This window comes from Enoplosus armatus, chromosome 15 (genome assembly GCF_043641665.1).
Source record: "Enoplosus armatus isolate fEnoArm2 chromosome 15, fEnoArm2.hap1, whole genome shotgun sequence".
NCBI classification, from domain to species: domain Eukaryota; kingdom Metazoa; phylum Chordata; class Actinopteri; order Centrarchiformes; family Enoplosidae; genus Enoplosus; species Enoplosus armatus.
In genome coordinates this window covers 16,197,350-16,221,648 of record NC_092194.1, presented here as the reverse complement: position 1 = coordinate 16,221,648, position 24,299 = coordinate 16,197,350, and the positions used below count along the sequence as shown (strand labels likewise).

Sequence of the window (24,299 nt, the reverse complement as noted above, 5' to 3'; positions counted from 1 at the left end):
GAAGTGCCTCTCTAAATGTGACTGTGAGTTCCAGTCGATTGAGGGGCCATTTGGGGTGAGTTGATTTGGGCCGCAGATGAGCATGTTGTTTGGCCTCAGCCCACTTCTGTGTGCTACATGATCAAATATGCAGTGCTGAACCTGCAGAAGTAGCTTCTGCAGAAATGAGCAGAATGTGTAGAAATGAAGAGTTTAATTCCAAAGTGGAGTATCAACCATTCGAAAAAGAAAATGATCGCAGGCACATTTTAGATTAGTATCATTATAAACATGAGTCATTTGAATCATTTTTTTGGTAAATTGTTTTGCTTGCTAGATGAATATATGGCATTTTGCAGAAATTAAATCCAGCAGTAAAATGTCTTTGTGGCGTCCTTTTGCTATACCAACCCCATTCACCGTCCCCATTATCCCCACCCACCCTCAGGGGAATCGTTTTGAGATTTCTGATTTGTTCTCAGCGTCAACTTTTTCTTTTACTTTTTTCTGTAAAAAGGCTCGAGAAAATGACACAGAAAGTAATTTCAAAGGACATGAGCTCTGTATTGGAAAACCAGGGGACAAGGACATGGATACAGATGCAGATAGAAACAAATGTAAGCAGTGTGGCTGCACTGAAACCCCGGCAACTGGGGCACGGCAGAAAGAAACCTTAAAGGAAAACTCGGACTTGTTTTTGTAGCTTTGGCCAGTTACGACACCATTGCACTCACCAAAGTAATTACTAAGGAACATGCAGACGTTTTTACTACAAAGTCGGATGAGGACAGGTTGTTAATTGGAAAGAGAGTGCACTTGAAATGTAATGCAATGCAATATCATTGCAACGAAATACTATGTGACTGCATAAAAGTAGGTCAAAGTAAACTCATGAAGTTTGTCTGTAAACTATTGATGGATAGTTTCGGCTCTTTGGGTAATAATTTGCTTCTGTTATCTCCTCCAAATAAGTTTGGATACCCTTCTGGTTTGTTTAAAACATATATGATCATCTGACTTATGTTTCATGCTCCATCGGATTTCTTTCCATGTTCCCAAATCTTAGAAATGAACTTGGCAAATACAATGTTATAATTATCGATAGCAATAACAGCCAAAAACTATGAAAAAGGCCCAGAATTCCCTAAAACTAGCCTCTCCTTTACTGGCTTTCTCACCCAGACACATGGGAAAACATAAGGCACATGCCCACATAAATTCTGTGCACCTGGGCCTGTCATTAGCTCAGTCTGCCAATAAACTGTGAATAAACTTGGCTAATGTTGTTCTAATGAATAACTTTCAAGAGAGGATTACTTAATGGCTGCTGCAGCACTCATTTAAGATAGCTACCATTGTCATATCTATATTTAAACTTTAAATTTAAATTTATCCTCGAATGATTTGCTGAGTATGCTGACCATGCATGTTTTTTTTTTTAATAGCAACTCACTGGTTTACACTTCAACACACAGTCATGTTCAGAGAGCAGCACAGCACATGCACATCCCTCTAACCTTGACAGGAGTTAAGTGCCCTCCTCAAGTACCATACAGTGGACATTTCTAAGGGTCAGGAAAGTGTGCATTCACTCACATTCACTCACACCAACACAGAGTCACACAGATGACCTTGACTGCCAGCTGTTTGCCCTGCTGCTACGTTATTATGATAATACATCCCTCACACTATGTTTTTCATCAGAGCCTAAACTACAAAACATAAACAACAGCGCTGCAGCTGTCAAATGCAGATTTCAAAATGCAGTAAATATCTCTCAGGAGGAACATATTTCGTCCTGTTTCCCTTCCTCGGATAATCGTAAACAGTCATATTTCTGCAAGTTGCTTGACTATTCATCCAAACAGAGGGAGGAGTACAGTTCAATCACGGCTTATGTTGATCTCAGGGTCAAACCTCTGTAGAATAAAGTTTGTCTGCATGCAGAATGCTATTGAAAACCTTGTGATGTTGTTAGGAAACAAGCATTATACTTCTGTTGCTGTAATAAAAAAGTTGGCTGAATGCCCCAGTGGTTACAGATACTATCAGATAACCAGAAGTACAAAATTTCAGGTTTTTGCAGCCATAGTTTTAGTTTTTTGCCTTCCCCCTAAGAGCCAAGCAGTGAATCCCTACCTGCTCATTCACAGTTTTGACCCCAGATTAGTGCACCATCTAAATACATAAATGGGGAATGTAGCTTATGTGTTCAACAGGATAATATGCTGTCACTCTGCTCACTTAAGAAACCCATTAAACAAACATGTTTTTTTTTCCAGGGCTAAAGTGGTGTACTTAACATACTCTGGGGGGATGATACAGATTTTTAAAAAAGCAAGCAGTATTACAAGAACTTTGCACTTAACATAGCCCCTGAGCCCTTTTCCCTTGTAAATATGCCATTAGTCATTTTGATGAGTCATCCTCCACACAGAGGTCTAATTGTTTGCAGCGACCTCTCCCTTCAGATGTAACCTTTAAAACAACCTTACAGAGGCACGTGCATGGGTTTATTTACAAGACAAAGACGTACTATTGTTTCATTTCTATTCACAACACCAGCATCAAAACACACGTACACACAAAGCTGCACATAAGAATACTGCCTCTTGAATTTTGACCTGTGATTACATCCAACCCTGTTCATTGGCACTGTGGTAACTAATGCATATATCATGGACACAGCCAATTAACCCACTAAGGGGCCTGTGGGCAAAAATAAGCTCTAGGCTCGCTGTGATCCACAGCACACAGCACAGCGAGCAGAGAGACTGTCCTGAAAAACTCAGTTGTTTCAGCAAACGCCCAAAAACAAAACATGTTTAGGCTCAAGTGACAAGACCTATAGTGGCCGCAGAAGGAGGAGGTCAGGCTGGTTGGATGGGTCACCAAAACATCATTTTTTGACACAGACTTTGACACAGGAGACCACGGTTTGCTTCTTATTTCCTGCAGACAGTCAATTCTGGTTTCTTTTAGCCATGACCGTGATTGTTCCCCAAACTTAACCATGACGACTAACCTTAAAAGTGCCCTGTCGATCAGTGGAATCATTGGCATGAAACAAAACAGGGACCCTCTCATAAAAAGACTCCTACATATGGCTAATAGAGGTCAAAACCTCCACATCGTACCTTTAACAGTAGTCATTTTAAACCAAATCATAGCATTGTGAGTAACAGTGATTTGGGTTGGTTTTGTAGGCACTGACAAATGACTGGCTGTGGCAGACTCCACAAACCAGCTTCATTACGTTTTGCCTTCAGCCCCAGAAACCAGCTAATACTCCTAATTCCCCCCTGTGCCTGGTTTGCTGTGAGTCAGTTTGTTTTGATAATATATCAAAGCACAAATGTATTTAGAAATATGTAAACATAATATCAACTTGTTAATAAAGGTATTAAATTCAGATTTTCACTTAGAGCCTCTCAACAAAAAAGGGCCACAAGATTGGCAGGGACCAATTTAAGACCTTCGTCATTTCAGTTCATAGTGTTCTTTAGTAACGCAAACAAATTTACCATCAGTCAAATTGCCGCAAACTATGTAATCTCCAAATAGTTACCTAGGGCATTTGGAGACCCAGGAGTTCTGGTCCATGGTTCTAGCCTTGATCGTGGACTACACTCTTGTCTTAATTTATATAATGATTCATAATTGGTATCTTAGCCAATAAGTGTATTTTGTGATTGGATTTTGTACGGGGAGAGTGCAGTTGACTTTGCAGTTTCTCGTCTTGGATCGAGTTGCATCTAGAAAACACAGAAGATAATGTTCTGGCAGACTCCACATGAATCTAAGCCAACAGGACTTAAAGACCCCCCATTTATGTACAAACGCAATCACTATAGCATCGTTGGGCATTCAGCCTCTTCCCTTTGAGCTACAGAAAAATTAAGTCATTAATCTGGCTCTCTGTTACCTCAGTTTCAGTATTAATTGCTGCATCAAATAAATGGGGCAAATCTCTGCGCTAGGTCCTGATCACTTATCTGCCATTAGTGCTTCTAGCCAGGGGGTATAATTGGAGCAGTTCATAGTTGTGGAAAGTAGCTTGCGTTATCATCAACAAAAGGCGCAAGGGTGGCCCACTTAGAGCGAAGAAACTATTGTTAGTTCAGAGCAAAATAAAGGGATTAGATGGCAAATTCTTAATGTTTAATGCACACATGTGTGTGTGAGCTGTGTATGAAAGGGTATCAACACTTAATGTGGAAGAGTTGATATGTGAAAGTGTGTGTGTGTTGCTGGTGTGTACGCTAGAAGGCAACAGACATATCCAGAAACAAAGTGAGCCCGTGATAAGACCCAGACTCGCCTCAGAGACAGAGACCTCGTCCCTCTCTTGACAAAACCCAGTGATAACCACAGCTCTGCGGCTCAGAGCTGAAGAGCAGAAAAAGAAAAGGGAATAAGAGAAGGAAATAATCTTTCTGTAAATGCCAGCTCAGAGTTTAACACTCTACAAAGTCACCTCCAATTTAGATTCATAAAAAAGATTGCAGGCGTCAGATCTTCCTAAGTACCGGGACTTTTAGGAGCCAAACTTAATTTCCTTAGTTGGCAAACACCTCCGCAATGTGTGATCTTTCAATTAGAGGGAGCAGCTGTGAGTCTATATGATTTGTGTGTATGTGTGTGTGTGTGTGTGTGCGGTGTGCATAGGTCAGCGAAGCTACTGTGGTCCGCAATGACATTTGACCCTTTCATGTTCTCACTGAATGGAAAGCAATATCCACTGATCTGTGAGTGTCTTCGCTCCCTCTCCCTCTGCAGCTACATTTTTCAGTCTCAATTAATGTGAAGAGCTGCATTCCAAGTGTTGATTGATGTTGATTGAAACATGTAAAGGGCATCAAAGAGCAATGAGAGCTGGCTTATCGGCACACACACACATACATCCACATTGGGCTATGCAAATTGTCTTCACTGTGTGTATATGTCTGTCAGCTTGTGTGCATGCTCGAGTGTGCGTCCCCTTCCACTCAGTATGCCTGAGGAGGAACACATAATTTACAAAATATCACAGATAATCGTGTCGAGATTAACGATCTCATTTTGATTAATGCTTAATGTTTAATTAACTCAACTTTAGGTCTTCGGCTTGTCAGAGGTTCCCCTGCATAGCAAATAGGCTTCTTGCTCAGTGTCAGGTACACCATGGGCACGAGTGTGCATGCTGGAGAGAAAGTGGGACAGATAAATTTCATATTAATCTCCTGGGATGATATTTGTGGGCTGTCAGACGCAATGAATAATTAATATTAACCATACAAAATGAAGAATAACAAAATAATGAATAACACATAGCAGAATGTGTGTTTGTATGCACAGTAAATTTGAGATTGTGCGTGTGTGCCACGTGTGTCTTCTTAAAAACATATGCGATGTCTCTGCTATCCATATTGTACATGCGTGCAAGTACTTCAATGCTGTGTCTAATATGATGCATATACTATAAAAGTGGGAGTACTTCTGAGTGTACATCCACATGCAAAAGCAGGGGGAGATTATGCCAACACTGTGTATAGTATGCATGAGCATGTGTGAGCGCACATTATGTTGGCGATTATACGCTCCTCTTTTTATCTAAGACATTTCTTTGAAGCTTACGTTGGTGTACAAGACAAAGTAACCGTGAAATTGACACCCAATCCTGTTGGCCGGACCACATCCACATCCAAATGAACCACTAAAACAGTCCTGGGCTCCGAATGTGAGCCTTTCTAGTAATAATTCATCAATGTAAAATCTCCGCTTTTCAATATGCATTATATTTTGTGGCCAGGATATGAAAGCCTACAGTTTCTCTCCTCCTGTCTCTCAACCCCTCCTCCTCTTGCTTCCTTCTCCCGGCTGGCATACCCTGCGCCAGTCTGATAACGTGATTTCACGCAAAAGTGAAATCCTCCTCGTGTCTGATGTATGCATCTCTCTCTCAATTCCCATCCACCCCCCAACATCCACCCTTCGTCTTCCTCCACACCCCCACTATCCCACCTGACATTTGTAGGGAGGCTGCTCAAAGGGAAAAGGTGCTTTGTGGCATTAGCAGCCCGGTGTATGAGAGTGTGTGAGAGAAGGTGGAGAAGAAATCAATGTCTTTGGCAGGTGTGTCCCCGTATTTAAGAAAGACTGAGAGCAAGAAAGAGTTAGCAAGGAGGAGAGGGGAGGGAGTGTCATTGGCAGGTACGCATGTGTCTCAGAGGTAAATGGGAGCTCTGAAGGGTAGTGTAGCATTTGGGAGTATGTTTAATTTCAGATTAAGCATCTGACAGATGAGAGAGAGAGTAAATGTGTGTGTGTGTGTGTGTGTGTGTGAGTGAGAGGAAAACTACACCCTTAAGAGAGATAGAGAGAGAATGAGTTTTTGAAAGATAGCCAAGAGATGAAATGACATTTACGGATCAGAACTTCACACGTCTTCCACTCTTGAACATCAGGCAGCCTGTCCTTTCCTTGGGACCGATCTGTCACCTCAGCTGGGCCCCTGAGCTTGGAAAAAAAAAAAAAAAAAGACATGCCGATGGAAATGGTGTGCTTCTGGAGAAAAAAGGGTTCTACAGAGTACCAGCTTTTCTGACTTCTGAGAAAAGTATTTTTATTCCCACAAAAGGGCCATTTCAGAAGTTTAATTCTTTTCAGCTGTAATTTTTGTTCCCAGGGAATATCAACCAACCATGCACCAGCTATGTCATATTCACCCTACTTTACATTCAGAGTTTGGCCCTTTCACACCAGTCCTCCTCTATACTCCCCCAGTTTGCTCAAAAAGCACCATATACTGTACTCTGCCCACTTTTTCCCAGCAGCAACCATCCAATCCACACCTGCTTCTCCGACCTCAAGGCTACTACACCCACTTCTTTACTGAAGCATGAGCAAATCGATCCACATTGGAGTTTTATGGGACTAGGACTGGTATGGGATCCTTTCAGAGGGTGTGAAATGTTATGAATGAAATATGAGAACTCTGGAATCGGCACCACTGGTTCATTTTCTGTTTGGGCACAAAACACGGAGTTACGGTAGAGGTACAAGGAGGATAATACAACATTTTCTGCGTGAGACGCAGGGTGACCAACTCGCTTGTTACACATGAGAATGAAGAATCGGCAGAGGAAGTAAATCATAACAGACAAACGTAAAAACCACAAAAGCAGGCTGATACAGGAGATCTGCAGCCATTTTGGACACATTTTAAATGGACAAAGACTGGGTCATATTAACAGATACACTCCCTTTAATTCTAGAATAACTCTTTGAGCATGATCCAAACAAGTTCTCAGAAGCATACTTTTCTGGTTTGAAGAACTGTAAAACAACAACCAACTTAGCTTCTTTACTTTGCTTTTTTTCAGGGCAGTTATTTGGCTTGAATTTCTCCAGACCTTTGTGGCCACAGATCTCACAATATGCCTCAGTGAACAAAGGTGTGGATTTGTGAGATTATAGGTTAGCTTCACAAACTCTAAAGAACAAAAGATGGATGCACGCTAGCAACTCTGTCGGCACAGAGGTGCTTTGAGCTAAATGGTAACAATGGCAATGCTAACATGGTAATGTTTACCATGTTTCCCATCTCAGTTTTACTTGATAGCATGCTAGCAACATTTGCTAATTAGCACTAAATGCAAAGTACAACTGAGGTTGATGGGAATGTCATAAGTTTTGCAGGTATTTGGCTATACGTCAAACTACTGAGCAAATTAAACATTTGACTTGATTATGGAGCTAGAGGAAAATTCTGGGAATTAAATCCTGAGGGGGGCATGAATGTTTGTGCCAAAATTCATGGTAGTCCATCTAATATTTGTTGAGATATTTCAGTCTGGAGCAAAGTAGTCATGGGCAGAAAGATGGATATCGCCATCCCGAGAGCCAAGCTGCAAGCATGACTAAAAACATACATAACAATGTAACATGCATGTGACAGAATGACTCAGAAGATCGATCAATAGATCAATTTATCATCAGTCAGTTATCAGCAGGAAGCAGAAAGTTTGCTTAGATTTTACAAGAGTCCTTCAAAGTAGCAATGTAAAGTAAAATGAGCAACCATGCAGGAGACAGAGAGAGAGATGTGTTTTTCTATTCATTCCAAAACACAACTGCAGATAACAAAATCATTCATCAATCCCACAGTCATGATAGAGAATTTCTGCATAAGTGAGCGTCTGGCGGTCGGGTTTTACAAGCCAGTGAGAAGGTGGCAGCTGACTAAAAATAGCCCTGCAGCAGGGTCTCATAAACGGGAAGGAGAAACAGTAAAGGGAAATAAAAAGAAAAACACGCACGCGGCCAAGTGGTGATTTCATTTCCCTACCTGTCATAGTGCAGCTAAATAACTCTGGTCAGGGTATTACTAGCTCTGGGCTCGATGGCTCCGAACAGCAATCCCATACAGGTTGGAAATGAGCAGGAGGAAAAGAGGGGGAAGGAAAGCGATAAGAGGGAGAGAAAGGGCGAGAGAGGTAAAAACAAGTATGGAGAGTGGGCGAGATGGATAAACCAAGAAGCAGAGATGAAGAGGGGAAAAGAAGTGAAAGTGAAAAAGAGGCAGAGGGAGGTGTGAGGAAATGGAGAGGGATAGGAGAGAGATGGAGAAACAGAGAGCGGAGAAGACAAGTCTTAATAAGAAAAAGAAGGATGGAAATGGGACAAGGAATCAGGGCTGGCTGAGGGAACAGGAGGCAGTCCTGCTGTGTAAGCACACAGACACACACACATACAAAACACACACACACAGTGCATCCCAGTGAGGTAGACTCCGACAGATGGAATTACACACTCCTATAACTCTGTAACTGTCCTGGAACACTCACAAAGGCGACAGTTGACTTTCTGAAGCGAGAGTTCTCTGGGCAAGGTTACTTCCTCAGCAAGTTTACACTCTCTCTCTCACCCTCACACACACTCTGACACACACACACACACACACACACACACACGGAAAGAGAGAGAGAGAAACAGAGAAAAATAGAAATACTGTTTTAGTGATTCCAATCTGTACCATATTGCACCGTGTGTGACAAACTGCAGTAGTCTCCTGCCAAGGAAAAGATAGAGACTGTGTGTGTGTGTGTGTGTGTGTGTGTGTGTGTGTGTGTGTGTGTGTGAGAGAGTGTAAGAAAGACAGAGGCGAAGGTGGAGAATAAAAGGTGTGGGAGGGCATACGAGAGAGAGAGAGAGAGAGAGAGAGACAATGACCAAGAGGAAAAAAAAAAAAAAAAAAAGCAGAAATGTTCGTTTTTGTATTTGTGCCAAAGCAGAGCAGAGACAGTTTGCTAATAAATGACAGCATTAGAGTAACAGTCATTAAAATCTGTGCACACAATGGGCAGCAGGTATTATACTTAAAGGTATCCCGGCCTTCCAGCCAGGATAAGAGTGCATGATCTGAGTATATTTAGGCTTCAAGGACACTTGATTGTAGTCATAAAAATGAAAGATGACTTGTTGGAACGGAGTCACTGCGGAATCTCTCCCTCAACTTCTCATCCCTCCCTCCCCCCTCCTGCCTCCATCCTTGTCGTTTTCCCCTCTCCCTCTCTCCTCTGCGGACGCTTTATCCTGCCAAAACAGTGCCTTCGCCCCTAACCCTCAGAGGTAGAGGCTGGGATAATTGAAAAAGTTCTCACACTGGGAGTTAAGTAAAGCAGATAAGGGGAGAAGTTAGGGGGAGCGAAAAATGTTTGCTGCACAACAAATATACACGATGAATGTGTTTGGTCGATGAGAGTGTTTGCAGGAAGAAGAGTAGGAGTCTGTCCCGACTGAAAGAGAGAGAAAAAAAGAAAGTAAGCAATAAAAGGAGAGTTTGTGTGTGGTAAGAGGGTAAGGGAAAGAGAGAATGAAAGCTTCATCTTATCTACTTTAGCCATCGCTGCTGTCCACTGGCTCAGAGCATAATACCCACTTATGCAAATGCATCCACATCTCTGCCCCCCTGATACTGTGGAAGCTCTAACAATACTGTAACAAAGTGTGTTTTAGTGTGTAAATGTTTCTACTGTAAATGTGTGCTCGGCTCAATGCACCTCCTGGGTCTGTGTGTAGTTGTTTGGATGTTGTGTGTGTGTGTGTGTGTGTGTGCGTGTGCATAAAAGTGCTGTGCCAGGAAAGACGCCAGCATCCCCACCCGTCTCTCTACCCATCCCTCCAGCCATCCATCCATCCACGCCTTGCTCCCCTTCATCCTTCATTCCCTCTCCCTGCCTCCATGCTCCAGATCCCACTCCCCATCCCCTTCTTTTCTGCTCCATCTTTCCTCCCTCCGTCCCTCCTGCCCCCCCCCCCACACAACCTCCCCACCTCTTCTCCCCTTCCTCTCCCCTTCCCTCCTTCTGTCACTGCCTTTGTCTTTTCACGGCCACCTCAAATGGCTTCAGATCAATCAAAGGCACTCAACGGAGTTTGTTAGCAAGCCACTGCTGTGGGAGAATGAAGCCATGCACCCAGGGGTCTGCTGCCCTCATAATTAAATAGCTGGGGGACTGAATGCTTTCCTCCCGAAGACCTCCTGCACTCTCCGCTGACAATCTACCTCCGAGCCATTTGTGCAGCTGCAAAACTAATCACTTAGGCTTGTGCAATCTCAGGCATGCTATAGAGGAAAAACCAGCAATATTATTAGGTTTTTGGAAAATATCCACTGTTAAATGCTATTGGAGATGCAGCTGATGCTGATTTGAAAGCAGGGTTAACCCACTGGTTGCCTGGAGAATGGAGGTAGGTATGCTGATGAAATCAACAGTCGATGGGATGGACAGCTCCAGGTCCGGGACCAGTCAATCACAAACTGATTTACGTAAAGCAGGAAAATAAGTTGTGTGCGAAGCGATCAATATCTCATCCTTTAAGTGCCAGCAAGAAATTACAACTGACCAGCACTCCTTATGCTGTATGACCTATATACAGTACGCATGCTGTTTGTTAACGCACAACGCGACCGGATCCAACAGAATTTGATCAAATCAATATCCAGAACTGAATTGAATTAAATGTGAATGCTTTTGAATCCCTTCTGAAATGTATTTAAGTTTAGCTTTCAACAATTTTTACTAGGTTGTAAATACAGTTAAATAACTGAAAGCTTTCCGTCAACAATGGATGAAATTACTATGTGTAAAGTGTTGCTCATAGTGACAAACCCACAGAGAATGATCACTTAAGTCTGAAATATCCCTCAGCTCTACAGAGCTGTTTAGCTTCTTTTAGCTAATTGTTTTGGTTTTCTGGACCACAAACTCATCTTTCGTTAACCTCGTTTCCAGGCACTGAAAACTCAAAAGTCAGAAACGGTCTGATAAACCCACTCTACGCTAACAGCAGACAGACAAAGTTAGCAACTATTAGCAGTTTACAACTTTGTATGATGAATATATATCAACATTGTGTTTTCAGCTTGTTGTGCTGCCTGAAGTGATAAAAAATTAAACTAATGCAGGCATAAAAACTAAATTTACATTCAAAAGAACTAAAACTCAAGTCTTGCCAGCTTTGACACAAAATTCGGTACACCCAGTGCTTCATAAATCAAAGTATTTCACCAACTTGGAACCAGATCCAACCCAACCTCTTGCACAGCAAATGGAAGACAGGACCGGCATACCAAGGCACACAATAGGAACGACCAAATGTACATACTTCTAAACATACACACACAAAACATTTTTCACATCCAACATTATAACAAAAGACACAAACAGTAACATTGGCAGAGCACCATCACTGCTGGGAAAGCCTTGGCAGTCGAACTGTAACTGTAGCCCGGCACTGCTCTCGTCATGATGGTCTCTGATTGAGACTGACACAGAATGGACAGAGAACTCGAATCGACTGACTGGGCACGTCCCGGTCTATCAGGCATCCTTTAACCACAGCTGACATGTCTGCCAGTGAATGCTGCGACTGTAATACAATGCCATTTTGAAAATTAGCACCGTTAAACAAAGTCTGGGAGTGACTGCCGCTGGAATGTCCAAAACAATGATTGCTGTGCTGAGTCATAAGCTTTGCTTTGTTTCTGCCAGAAAACAAACAAATCACGCCATAACTGGATAACCATGCACACCAGTGGCCGGATGAGAGGAAGTCCCGAGTCTCCCAGTTGACTAACACGGAAAACCCAACTATTTATATAGTTGGAGCGAAAATGTAACAAGAATTCAAAGCATAAAATTAAAATTTCATGCTTCATCGCTCATGGAAAATGTATCCTTTTACTGCTAACAGGAGAATTGTGTTTTGAGTATTCAACATTTAAGCTAGCTAGTCCCAGAGTAATACATTTTATAATGTGTTATATAACCTTGGCATAACAACACTGTTTCATAATAATAATTTAAGTATTTTGGCAACTTCAAGCCTGCGATTGATTTATATTTATTGATAGCTAATGATATTACAGCACGGTGGCCTGGTGGTCCTTTTGGACGTGGACAAAGGTGGGAATATTATTCACTTGTGAAGGACATTTTTCTATATCCAAAAATCATTCGTCGAAGGCTGAAAAACTTTAGTCTTAGACTTTCTTCACAAAGCTCAGCATTGACAAAGGGTGGGAAAAATATTTTTATACTCTGTGTTGAAAGCCTTCTTGATGTTGACAGCTGGGTGAAGAAAGGCAACACAAAGTGCTTCTCCCCAAAGCCACGTGGGTGAGACTAACAGTGCAGCACTTTCTGTGGTTCAAATGTCTGTTACATTATCACACGCTGTATGGCAACCATCTTAAATAAGAAATTCCATCTTTAAAGTACAGATTTTAATCCGCTCTTCTTTGGCATATCAACCAAAATTGAGATATCTCTTCCCTAGTCCAATTTTATACCTGACATATCTCTCTCAGCAGTCCTCACCGGCAAGCTAGCTGAAAAATATATCTCCATCCAACCATTTTGCCCAGCTGTCCTGCCTGAAAAGGATCTTTCTACCAAACCATTCCACCTGAATGCCTCAAGGCCAGTTCACTCTTACAGTGTGTCATGACTGAAAAATAAACAGCCCACCTCTAGCAAAACTCAACCTGACATGCCCTCGTGTTAGTCCACTCTACTACACATAAACAGAAAAAAACAAACATTGCCACCCAGCCGTTTCAACTAAAAAAAAACTTTGCTTGTCCATTCCCTTTTCCTCAATTAAAACATCCTCTACTCTGTTTCCCTCGCCTGAGGTATTTCATAACTTATTGATTCTGTTTCCTTCTGCAACCGCCTCTTCACAACACCAGAAACACAGCATCCGTGTCTCTCATCCAATATTGTATCAACAACCCAAGAACTTAAGTTAGGTAGTTCAATGAGCACGCAGCCTAAACTGGTTGGCATTCAGCCATAAAGGTTTCATGCTCTCCGTTGGGAAAAAAAGTGATTTTGTTTCCTGCTGTTTGTCATTTCATCTGAATAGATGTCTCTTCTTTCCAATAGTCCAGATCTCGGGCGTAGAATAAATCTCCAAAAGTGTTACAAATAGTTGCAATTTTACGGTGTTCTTCAGTTCTCCTTTTAAAAAAGGCAGAGTGAATGGGGGATAGATGCAAGATATATGCATGCTAGTGACCTGAATTAGAGTGAAATATTGCTCCGCTCTCTAGCGTGACTTGGCATGAGATAAGTGCGACAGGGAAGCTGCTTTAGCGCTATCTGGAGGACGGTCTGTCCTCTGTTTGAAGGGCAATGAGGGAGGAAAATTGATCACATCCCGTTTCTCTTCTCTCTATCACACTTTTCTTACCCTTTATTTCCCAGTCTCTTCTTTTATTTTTGCATCACCCCACCCTTTAGCTCTCATTTATGGTCTCTTTGCCTCATCCACCCATCCATTGCCAATCCTCTCCCTTTCAAATCTCTTGTTCCCCGTCCTACCCCGTGTCTCGCAGCGACTCTCTATCGGTTGTACCATGTCTGCGTGTCTCCTTCCAGCCCATAAATAGCGTTTATGTGTTAGATGTTGTGCATATGAATATCAGATCGTCGTGATGTTTCCCCGGCACCAGCAGTCAGCCTGGAATATCACTCGGGATTTATCTGTCGTTCCGCTCTGCTCTGCTTTATGAAGGCAGCTTGAACACAGAGGTCAATACACAGAGAGAGAGAGAACAGAAACAAGACTTCCCAACAAATGACAACTGTATGATGGATGCTCCCGGATACAATCTGACTGAGCGTGTGTATCCATGCATGTGTGGGGTAGAGCTGTCATATGAGTGTGTGTACTTCACTGTGTTTCACGTACAGATGTGTGTGTGCATGTGATTGCATCTATGGCAATATGTCTATGTAGTATAAGGCGGTTACAGGAGATTACAGGTGTGTGTTCCAACTGCTGCACTGTAAAAAGTCCTTCACTGGTTCAGGTCATACTACCTATTGAACAACAGATCTTTTTCTTCTAATGTCTCCGCCATGTTTACTTCTGATTTGTTTGTCTAAGTTAAAGCTTTCTCTGCTGTGTTGCAGGGTGTTAGTGATACTAAGAAGAATGTATGTATTATTCTAATGGATTATTATACATGAATGATTGGATGTTAACATTATATTTGTTTTTCAATTTCATTTTATCTGTTAAAATGTGAATTGTGTTAATGCTAACTAATTATTCAATGTAGATTTGATGCAATACACACGAAAAAGTAGAGTTGGGAAAAATGTTAAAAATGGACTATTTCATGATGCAACTCGATGGTCACAGCAATTCTCTTAAATTTTACTCAGTTTAATCAAGTCTGATGTAATTCATCAGTAATTCACTGTGACTTTAATGGTTGTACAGCCACAAACACTCAAACATTTCACAGATACAATCTGAGACACGACACTGCTGGAGAGAGGCTTCAACAAGTACTGAAAACTATTTACAACCAAGAGACGGATTCTATTAAGGACAGAAATGGAAGAAAGGCACACTCAGGTCCTGTGAAGTGGGCCCTGATGACGGACATGGAGATCAGGACTCTGAAAAAGAAGCGTGAGGGGTTAGGAGCCATGCTCAATGATGGCAGCAGTAAGCAGCAAGGCAGAGGAGGACAAGAACCTCTCCACCCAGCCAGAAGCTGAAACTCTCTGCCAGGAGGTGGAGGATGTCCACGAGGAGCTCCTGTCCCAGGCAGGCAAGAAGGAAATCACAACAAGGAGTGAAGCTTAAAAAAAGATATAAAAATTCAATTTGACTCTGTCCTCCAGTGCACTTCCAGCTGAGCCCCTGGATGAGTCAAATAATACAGAGAAAAACAAAGAGGAGCTCATAAGGGACCTGAAAGAGCTGCAAAGTCTCGTTGCTGACGGTTGACATCCACCAGAGAGAAGTGGAGGAAGTCAGGCTTCAGCTAATGGAGACCGCCTCCAAGGACTTGAAGCTGGCTGAAAGCCGAAAAAGAAGCCCTTGAGCAGGAGATGGAGGGAATGAATCTCCTGCAGAGAAGAGGTGACTGCTGATCAGCTGGAGGAAAAGACCAGCTCTGGCCTCGAGCTGACTTCCAGACTTTTGATCAGGCCTCATGGAGAAAAGGGCCTGGGTGGTGCCCAGAATGCGGATGAAGCTCCAAATGTGTGAGCTGATCGCTGAGGTCTTCTACCTGAATGCTTCCTTACACATGAGGTGAGAAGGTTGACTTCAGCAGACACCTGGTTTCTTCCTTGGCGAGGCTCTGCCAGCCTGTTCTGCAGCCGACTTTACATCACTTCTCCACTTCTTGGATTGGGGGCTTTTTGCCCCGAGTCTATTCCTCAGCATGCGAAACACATGCTCAATTGGACTGAGGTCGGACGACTGACTCAACCAGATGTATTCCTCCTTGCTGTCCTTGCCTGTATGTTTACGATCATTGCCCCAGTGCATTGCCCTGAAAGCCAGCATTTCAACAGGACGGCGATTGTTTAATGTCAAATCCAACAAGCTGGAGTAAAGCCAAATGGGCGAAACGGCTGCATTTCTACACATGTAACTGATGTAAACGATGTTAACGATGTGTGTTTTGTGTGTACGTGAGTGCCACCGGTGCACTGTTGTGTGTCTCCTTCCAGACAGCTTTTCCTCTGTGGGCAGGTGGTGTTGATGCCCATCCAGATGGGCCCTAAATCATCCCCGTTTTCTTGCCAACTCCCAACATAAATATCCCAGACGGACCACAGAAGTTACCTTGGGGTCTACCATCTTTCAATCCCCTGTCGACGCCTTTCCCGCCTCTCAAATAACTTCATCTCTGACAGCTTTTCGCTCTGTCACATTTTCTCTGTCACCTCTTGCTCCCCTTTTTCCTTCTCTATCTCTCACTAGCCTTTTTCCCCCTTTCAACTTGTCCGAAACCCTCACTCTGTCTGTCTGAGCCCGTTTCGTTCTGTATCTCTTTCCTTGCTTGCTCTTTGTCCTTTGTTACTCTAATTTTGTTTACCCCCCTTTCCGGACATTTACCCCACTTTCTCGTCATCACCCCTGGGTGTTTGGCTAACCTGTCGCTTTGGCACTCGCTCAACCGTGTCCCACAGCCATCTGTCAGCATCTGTTTAATCTCACATCAGCACATGTCTCTCTCACCTCCTCTCACCTGTCTTGCCTCCTGTCTGCCTCTCCCGTCTGCTTGTCTTTCACTTGTGACCTATGGGAGCTTCTATAGGGCCCTATGTGTGTGTGTTGTCTCCAAGTCTGCCCTTATCACTGGAGCCCACCTGGCCTAGATTTCTGGTGTTCTGCCTCAGTTGCCACCAAGTGTAACACAATAACACACCTGTGTACACACACAAACACAAACAACAGCTGCACAGTCAACAGCATTTCTTCTATGGAGGGGAATATGGAAGCAACTTTAGGAGGAGGTGGAAAGTTTGAAAGTATATGTCAATTTTCATCTTTGTGTGTTTTGAATAAGTTTGCATGTGTATAACCTATTTGTGCACAGTGTGTGAAAGCATTAGACAGAATGTGTGTGTGTGTGTGTGTGTGTGTGTGTGTGCATATACTTATCTGTATGGGTGTGCGCATGTACGTGTGAGGGTGTTTTTCAATCACAGATAGCTCGAAGTTATCACTCACTAATCCTCTAATGAACCGGCACAGTTTAGATAAAACCGCCTCCATCAAACTCCTCAATGGAAGAGAAAGCACAAGGCCCTGGACTCCTGTCATCCTTCCCCGCATTCCCTCAATACCCTCATCCCCTCCCACCCTCCATCATCCCTTTTTTCCGTTCCTGCAACCTTCGATCTGCCCCTTCCTCTGCTGATCCCTTCTTTACTCATTCCACACCCAATTTGTAACTTTCTTCCTAGATGATTTATCTCTTCCCTTGTTCTCTACCTGATTTCTCCTTTCTTATTCGATCATTACTTCACTCATTCCCTACCTAATTTGTCCCATTAATCCTTCTTTTCCATGTTCCGTAGCTGATCTATTTCTTTCTTCCTTGACGCCACTTTCCCTACTGTGTCCTGCTGGATTCCCTCCTTTCTCGCCTTCCCTTGTTCCAAACCTGATTTTCTTAATTTCCTCCTTGATCATTATTTCACTCATTCCTAAATAACGTCAATGTCAATTTCTTCCTTTCTTCTCTTATTCCCGAGCTGATCTCTTCCTTCCCTCACCCCCTACTATCTGAACCCACTTCACTCATGCCCCACCTTTTTTACCTTTCTCCATCCCTTGTTTTACTATTGCCTTACTCCTCCCTTTCTCCCTCAATCCCTTCTTCTCTTGTTTACTATCATCTATTTCCTTAATTTCCTCCTTGCTACATAGGAATTAATCCTTTCTTCCCGTGTGTCCTGCTTCTGGATTCTTTGGTTTCTCTCTAGATCCCTCCCTCCCTTAGTTTCCCCTTCCTTCCTTGTCCCCTCCTTCCATCATTCCTCACTACTGTGTATAATTCCCTATTTCTTTCGCTTTCCCTCCTTCCATTCTGCAACTGGTTTCTTCCTGTCCTTCCTTGACACCTCATTCCCAAACACCAGATTCCTCCCTTTTTCCTTGATCTCTCCTTCCCTTGTTCCCTAACACCCTATTCCCCTTTTCTTTCAGCATTCCCTACCAACTGATTCCTTCTTTCTTCCTTGATCCCTCGCTCCTTGATCCCTCCATACCTCCCTCAATCCCTCTATTAACTCTCTATAATGATATAATGACAACCACATCTCCCTCTCTTTTCATTATGCGTCTATCCATCACTGGTCTGCTTTGTTTGTTTTTTGTTTTTTTGTTTTATCTCTGTAGAGAAATATAGTACTGGTGTGGAGTTACTGGAAACATTTGTTTCACCAGAGGCAACAACACAAGCTACACACAAGCCAAACATTAGAACACTAACTCAGATGACATACTGAGCAGCTCAAACAGGCCCACAGTCCTTTTGGTAATACATACTCTGCTGTTTCTCCTCCACTCAATTAATCTGGCTCAGTCAAGACCGCGCTGAACTGTCATCATAACACTAATAAAGAAAAAGCTCTGAGCTGTTTGCATTAAGTGGCCTGCTTGTCTCAAACTGTCAGTTTGCCTGCGGCTCCGGCTCAGCACAAGTTTTGTCCCTCTCTTTCCACTCGTTTATTCCACTGTGGTCGTGGCACAAATCCCCTCATCATCTCAAAGAAAACACTAAAGGCAACACGGCCTTGTAAAGCCTCATTAGGCTTAATAACCTTTAGTGAGCACAGAACAGACACTGTATGGTTGTGTGTGTGTGTGAGAATCACATATATGCAAGTATACATTTGTGTAGGGAGTGTGCACGTGCTTCTCTGCATATGGCGTGCATGGGCGTGTGTGTGTGTGTGTGAGTGAATGTGTGTGTCCTCTGAGAGCAGGGCTAGCTCAGAGCCACAAGGCGTCTTATTCAGCAGGGTCCCTGGATTAAAATGTAATTTCATTCAGAGTCGCAAATTGGGTTTTTTACTGTACTAATCTTCATTTTACTAAGCAGAATGAGGTATGTCATTAAAAAAAAGAAGTGACTTAATGAAAGAACGTCGGATGGATAGATTGCAGAGGGGAAAGCAGTTCCACACCAGAACGATAAAGGTTATTCCAAATCATAAACAGTAAAAGCTTCACGAGTAATAGACCACATGACTCTATATGAGTGTGTGTTGTAGCGATTATATTTTAGGGAAAAGGGATAATGACGGTGACATCAACATTTGCAATTTAGGCTTTCAACTAAAGCCGTGATTCAGAGGGGCTACAGTACAGTAACAAGTGCAAGGGTTTGGAGCAACAGGATCCAAGCAAATATGCCTTTGTACTAATAATGTGAATACATATGATCAAGGTGTGGTTAATAAAACAAGGCAGGTAGACTCTGTGAAATATGAACAAAATGGGAATATTTTAATATAACATTTAATGTGGAAATAATTGAGCGAACTGAACTACAAAGAGGGGAAAAAACGATATTCAGAATTAGACTCTGTGAAATATAGTTCTGTGCATTGTGCTTTATGGAAGAATTTCAGGGTGTATTTCAATAATATGAAGTGCAGCTGGGGGTAAAGTGACAGTAACAGAGCTGCGGGAACACAGCTTCCACTGTGAAGTATGACAAATAATGAATTCCCACCATACCACCCCTCTCACCTAATCACATTCAGGAATCAGCAAAACCATTTCCTTCAGCTCTCCGTGCTATTACATTACCGGAATAGAAATCATGATCCACAAAATGATTCCCTGTGATGTTATCAGTGGATCTAGAATTGTTCGGTAAGGCTTTAAAAAAGGGCCGGCCGCATTAAAACCGGACCGAGACTGCAAAGATGTTCTTTTTCAATTAAATCTGTTGGCAATTGCACAACCAAATTATTTCATTCTATAATGACAATGCTACTATTACCAACACAACCCTAGCATACTGGTAGAATACTAATTCTAAAACCCAGCTCATTCATTTTTTGGGTTAATTAAGGTTATTTTTGGATTTCTTCCTTTAAACATCAAATATTCTCAATTTAATTTCTTACTCTCGTTCCATGAAAAGCTTCTAATGAACGAATCACCTGCCCAAATGTCTACTATGGCCCTGATGGGAATTAGAAGCACATTTCCCCCCCCCCCCCCCTCCCTCTGTCCCCTCATTCCTCCCCTCTCCTCCCATCCTCCCCGCCATAGATGGACGGGAGAGATTTACAGTTAGGGGTCACACAGTGGTTCTAATTAGCTTAAGTAGGTTGGGAGGAATAAGCACTTCCTTGCTGAGACGCATCACCAAGTCCCACAGCTCTGTCTGACTAAGCAGAGAGCGAGGAGAACGCAGGCGGACAACCGACCTCTGTCTGTCTACCTTCCTGTCCCCCTGTCTGTCTGCGTCCTTTTGTGTCCCTCTGTCTTTGCCGGTGCTGAAAATTCTCCATGTACTTGCAACTCAGGAATATTTTGACAATAGAGAACTAAAAGAAATGTACTCGTCATATACATAATGATGACAACCCCTCAGCGGTGGGTTTGGGTGTACGGAGATGTAGTCTGGAAAATATCACCATAACCTCCGAAATGTCACACGCTGTATGACGCCCCCATGCCAAGTTCACTTCTTTGTTTTTGTCTTTAGATGAAATGTGAAATATTAAATTAGCTGACAGTAAAGCGAAATAATACCGTGCCAAATACTAATTAATTCATGAAAGACTTTTTTCTCGTGGACATGTTCTTTGACCTTGAGGACGTCTATTTAGCCTGTGATGGAAACACATTCAATAAGTCACCTTTTATTTGTTGCATTAAAATTTTCCGTAAAATTTACTTGACAGTTAGTAGGAAGCATAGCTAAGTGTCTCTCTTTCTGTGTGTGTGTGTGTGTGTGTTTGTGTCTATCTACCTCTCTCTGATGTCCAGGGAAGGGATCTGTTCACCAGAAAAACATGGGCTCAATTCCCAGTACCCTGCAGAAAAATCTCCACAATTTCAAAAACTCAGGGGAGATGACTCTCCTTCCAAAGAACAAACAAAAAAAAAAACAACCCTCCTCTTTTTGGATCAATCTGTGACGGATCCGGCAAATTTTTTGGCAGAGGCTTTTGTTTTGTCTGCATTTCTCCAGCCCTCCTTCTCCCTCTAAGGAGCACTCCTCCCCCACTGATGCTAAAATGTAAATAGCATTTTAATTAGAATTATATCTTCTCTGTGTGTGTTTTGCTATCAGCTGAGGAGCCAGTGCACGATTCCCTAACAATTTGCCTCCCTGTTGACCCAACCCACTTGTCACTGCCCTCCCTGTGTGTGTCTAAGAGCCTGTCCCACCTCCTACCAGGATTCCTCACATTGCTCCCTGACTATGGAGGTGCACCCTGGAGAGTTAGACAATGCATTACAATACCTCACTGGCCTTGTGCTGAAAATCATGCTGTTTTAGGGCTGCAGCTAACAATTTTTTTTATCGTTTTCGATAAAGCAGTTTGGTGTTTTTTATGATCAATTGTTGACTGTGTAAAAAGTGCACGACGGGATGTCTTCAAATTGGAAAAATATAAAATTTACGATGTAAAACGGAGAAAAGCAGCAAATCCTTATTTATGGGAAGATAGAAATAGACAAAGTTTGCCATATTTGCTTAATAGGTGATGATTATAAAGCTTTTGCATCATTTTCTGTTGATCTGTCATTTCAGCATGAGGCTGTTTACCAAAGCAACAACATAAACTGTTACAAGAACAAAAAAGGGAACATCCTTGAAATCTTATGCAAGTTTCTATACAAGTTTCCCATTATACTTTATTATGGTTTTGGTTCCAAATGGCTGATTTTTCTACACTTCATTCTCCTAAAAGGTCACTTTTCCTTGGTCACACACCGTACTCAGTGTTATGACATCTTTAATAAAAATACATTTCTGTTAATCAATTCTAAGTTTCTGCCCCTAATCCTTTATTCGTCTGTTAGCTATTACTCCTCATAGTAGCTACCCTGTTTTTCTGCTACTGCTTACAAACAAACAGATGTTGCTGCCGCCAGACACCTCGAACACAACAACTTCTATGAACTAGCCTGACACCGAGAGAGAAAAGATTTCATGAATTTTGTGTAGCATAAACACTAAAGCGAACAGGCATCCGTTTATATGAAAACGCTGCTCGACATTATTGCTTTAAATACTGAAAAGCTGAGAGAGACACACACAAGAGAAAGAGAGTGATGCTTGCTTCTCTTTTGCCCACTGACTGCTTGGCACAGTTCTGTAGAACTGAAAGGCCTCCCACAGCTCAAAAACCCAGTCTTCTCTTCCTCCCCCCGTCTCTCCTCCTCTTTCCTCCTGCTCTGCCCTGCTTCTCTGCTTGCATTGCCGACGCATTCGTCAAGTGGTGTGACTTCTCATTCATGCAAGCTTTATTGAAATCGAATAAGCAATCCATTGTCGACAAAGAGACGCGACAGGACAAAGATTTCAGACTTAAACTATAGATCTTTCCCTCCTCTCCTCCTGGTCTCCCTAATGCCGCCTCTTAGTTCAGCCGGTGTGTGTGAGTGTGTGTAACCTGTGTGAAAGTTGAAAGTCCGCTTTATGTGTACGTGCCTTTATGTGTGTGCGGTGTCTTGGTCGCCCCTGTGCAAGAGTGTGTACATTCAAATGTGTGTGTGTGTGACAGAGAGATGCAGTTGGCTGCTCAGTTGGATAGAGGCGGATGTGACTGGAGCTGGATTGACTGACTGGCAAGCAGCTCGATTGCTGCTGGGAATACTAACATGACACACACGTTGATTGCCTACCTACAAATATGCACACACGTTGAGCAACACACACGCATAGACATACGTGTGTGTCATCACGCACAAATAGCACAAGCTGCAGAACCACACCTCTGCACAGCATATCCATCTATCAGTATCTCAACTGTTTGAATGATTCACTCTGAAAGGTGCCAAAACACAGCCGTCTTCAATCATACATGCGCACACACACATTCAGCCACACACAACTACACATACAGTCAGAATCTGTTAACACACACACACATACACACCCAAGAAGAGAGCTTAAAGAGAGAGAGAGAAAAAAAGCATTTCACTTTAAACCTCTGCTGCTGGGGGGCTCGAGGGTTCAGTCCAATACCACGGCAGAGCTACCAGATATCAAACATGCATGTGAAGGGCCTGCAGGTTCACCAGCAAAGCTTGGCTGAAATCAACCTGAACATCCGACTTTGCTGGAAGAAGACATTTAGTGGTGCAATTTAAGAATCTGAGACACTGAATGGTCTTTTAATCTACTATTCCAATTATCACAGGATATTTTTTTTTTTTGCTTTACTATTATTCTAGTCATTCTTAAGAATAATTGCTCTTATTATCCCTGTTGCAATTACCTCTCCTTACACTATTCCTTTGCCTTTAGCCAGACTTAAAAATCTGGCAGGTGAGAAGAGTCTTGCACCAGACACCAAAATCCTTGCCACGGGCTAATGGGTCGATCAAAGGTTGTCAACTCTCTGACAAAGGTCCAAATGAAAATACACATTTCTGCGAGGGGCAGAACGCATAAAAACAATGAAATACACCCACATAACCTTCAGTGTTTGTTTTTGTGACTGCTACAGGTGAAGAGCACACAGATGCAGAAACACACCTCCATACCTTAGTCACAAGAGGTTCTGTGTCCTCCAGGATGGAGATGAAGGGGATTTCCAGGAAAGACGAGAGGAACTCCACCTGGATCAGCTCCTCCCTGGAGCGAGGGAAGGCGAGCACTGCGGACACCCCCCTGACCACCAGGTCCTGGCAGGCGCTGCGGGACAACGACTCCGGGTCCCCTCCCGCGGGCGACCGAGCCACCATCTCCAGGCTCAGGTTGTAGGGCAGCAGAGGTGGTGTTTGGGGGGTTGTCGTGGAGGAGTCTGCCGCTCCGCTCTGGTGCCGGAGGCTAGCCAGGGCGCGGTTGAGCGCGTTTTGTATCCGTGCCGGCTGGCGGGTCGGCAAGAGCGCACCGAGGCGCACGGTGTGTCCTATCCGGGCGAGGATGTGGCAAGGCTGTGGGTGCGGGAAGCAGGGCTCGGGGGAGGAGAAGACCGTTAATAAAAGAAGCAGCAGGAGCGGTCGGGCAGAGAGGAAGAGGAGATGAGGTCTCCCGGGGGCGAGGCAGTAGGTCCAGAGTCCAGAGAGAGACACCATGCTGTAGCTCCGACACACAACAGAGGAGGACTGGGCTCCGCTCAGCGGGAGATGGCATAGCTCCCTCTTTCTCCCGGCTCCACCGCTTTTCTCGGACTTGATGGTTCTTCTTTTCTTGCCCCCTTTTTTTCTTTGTCGATGCGCGCTGTCGACGGTGATTTGTCGGCGTTTTGACGTTTCGCTTCTCACCTCTTCAAAGTTTTTATGTCAACAGTAAAAGACGCGCTGCT

The 24,299-nt window shown here is 43.2% G+C and overlaps 1 protein-coding gene across 1 annotated transcript in view; it reads right to left on the bottom strand.

Annotated features, from left to right (window-relative positions):
- LOC139297581 (glutamate receptor ionotropic, NMDA 3B-like) overlaps nucleotides 1–24,081 on the bottom strand; it is a 61,696-nt gene extending 37,615 nt beyond the window's left edge. The window contains exon 1 of the mRNA XM_070920322.1: nucleotides 23,536–24,081. Coding sequence (XP_070776423.1) covers nucleotides 23,536–24,069 — 534 coding nt within the window. The 5' untranslated portion in view covers nucleotides 24,070–24,081. The remainder of the gene's footprint in view (nucleotides 1–23,535) is intronic.
- Between the last annotated feature and the right edge of the window lie 218 nt (nucleotides 24,082–24,299).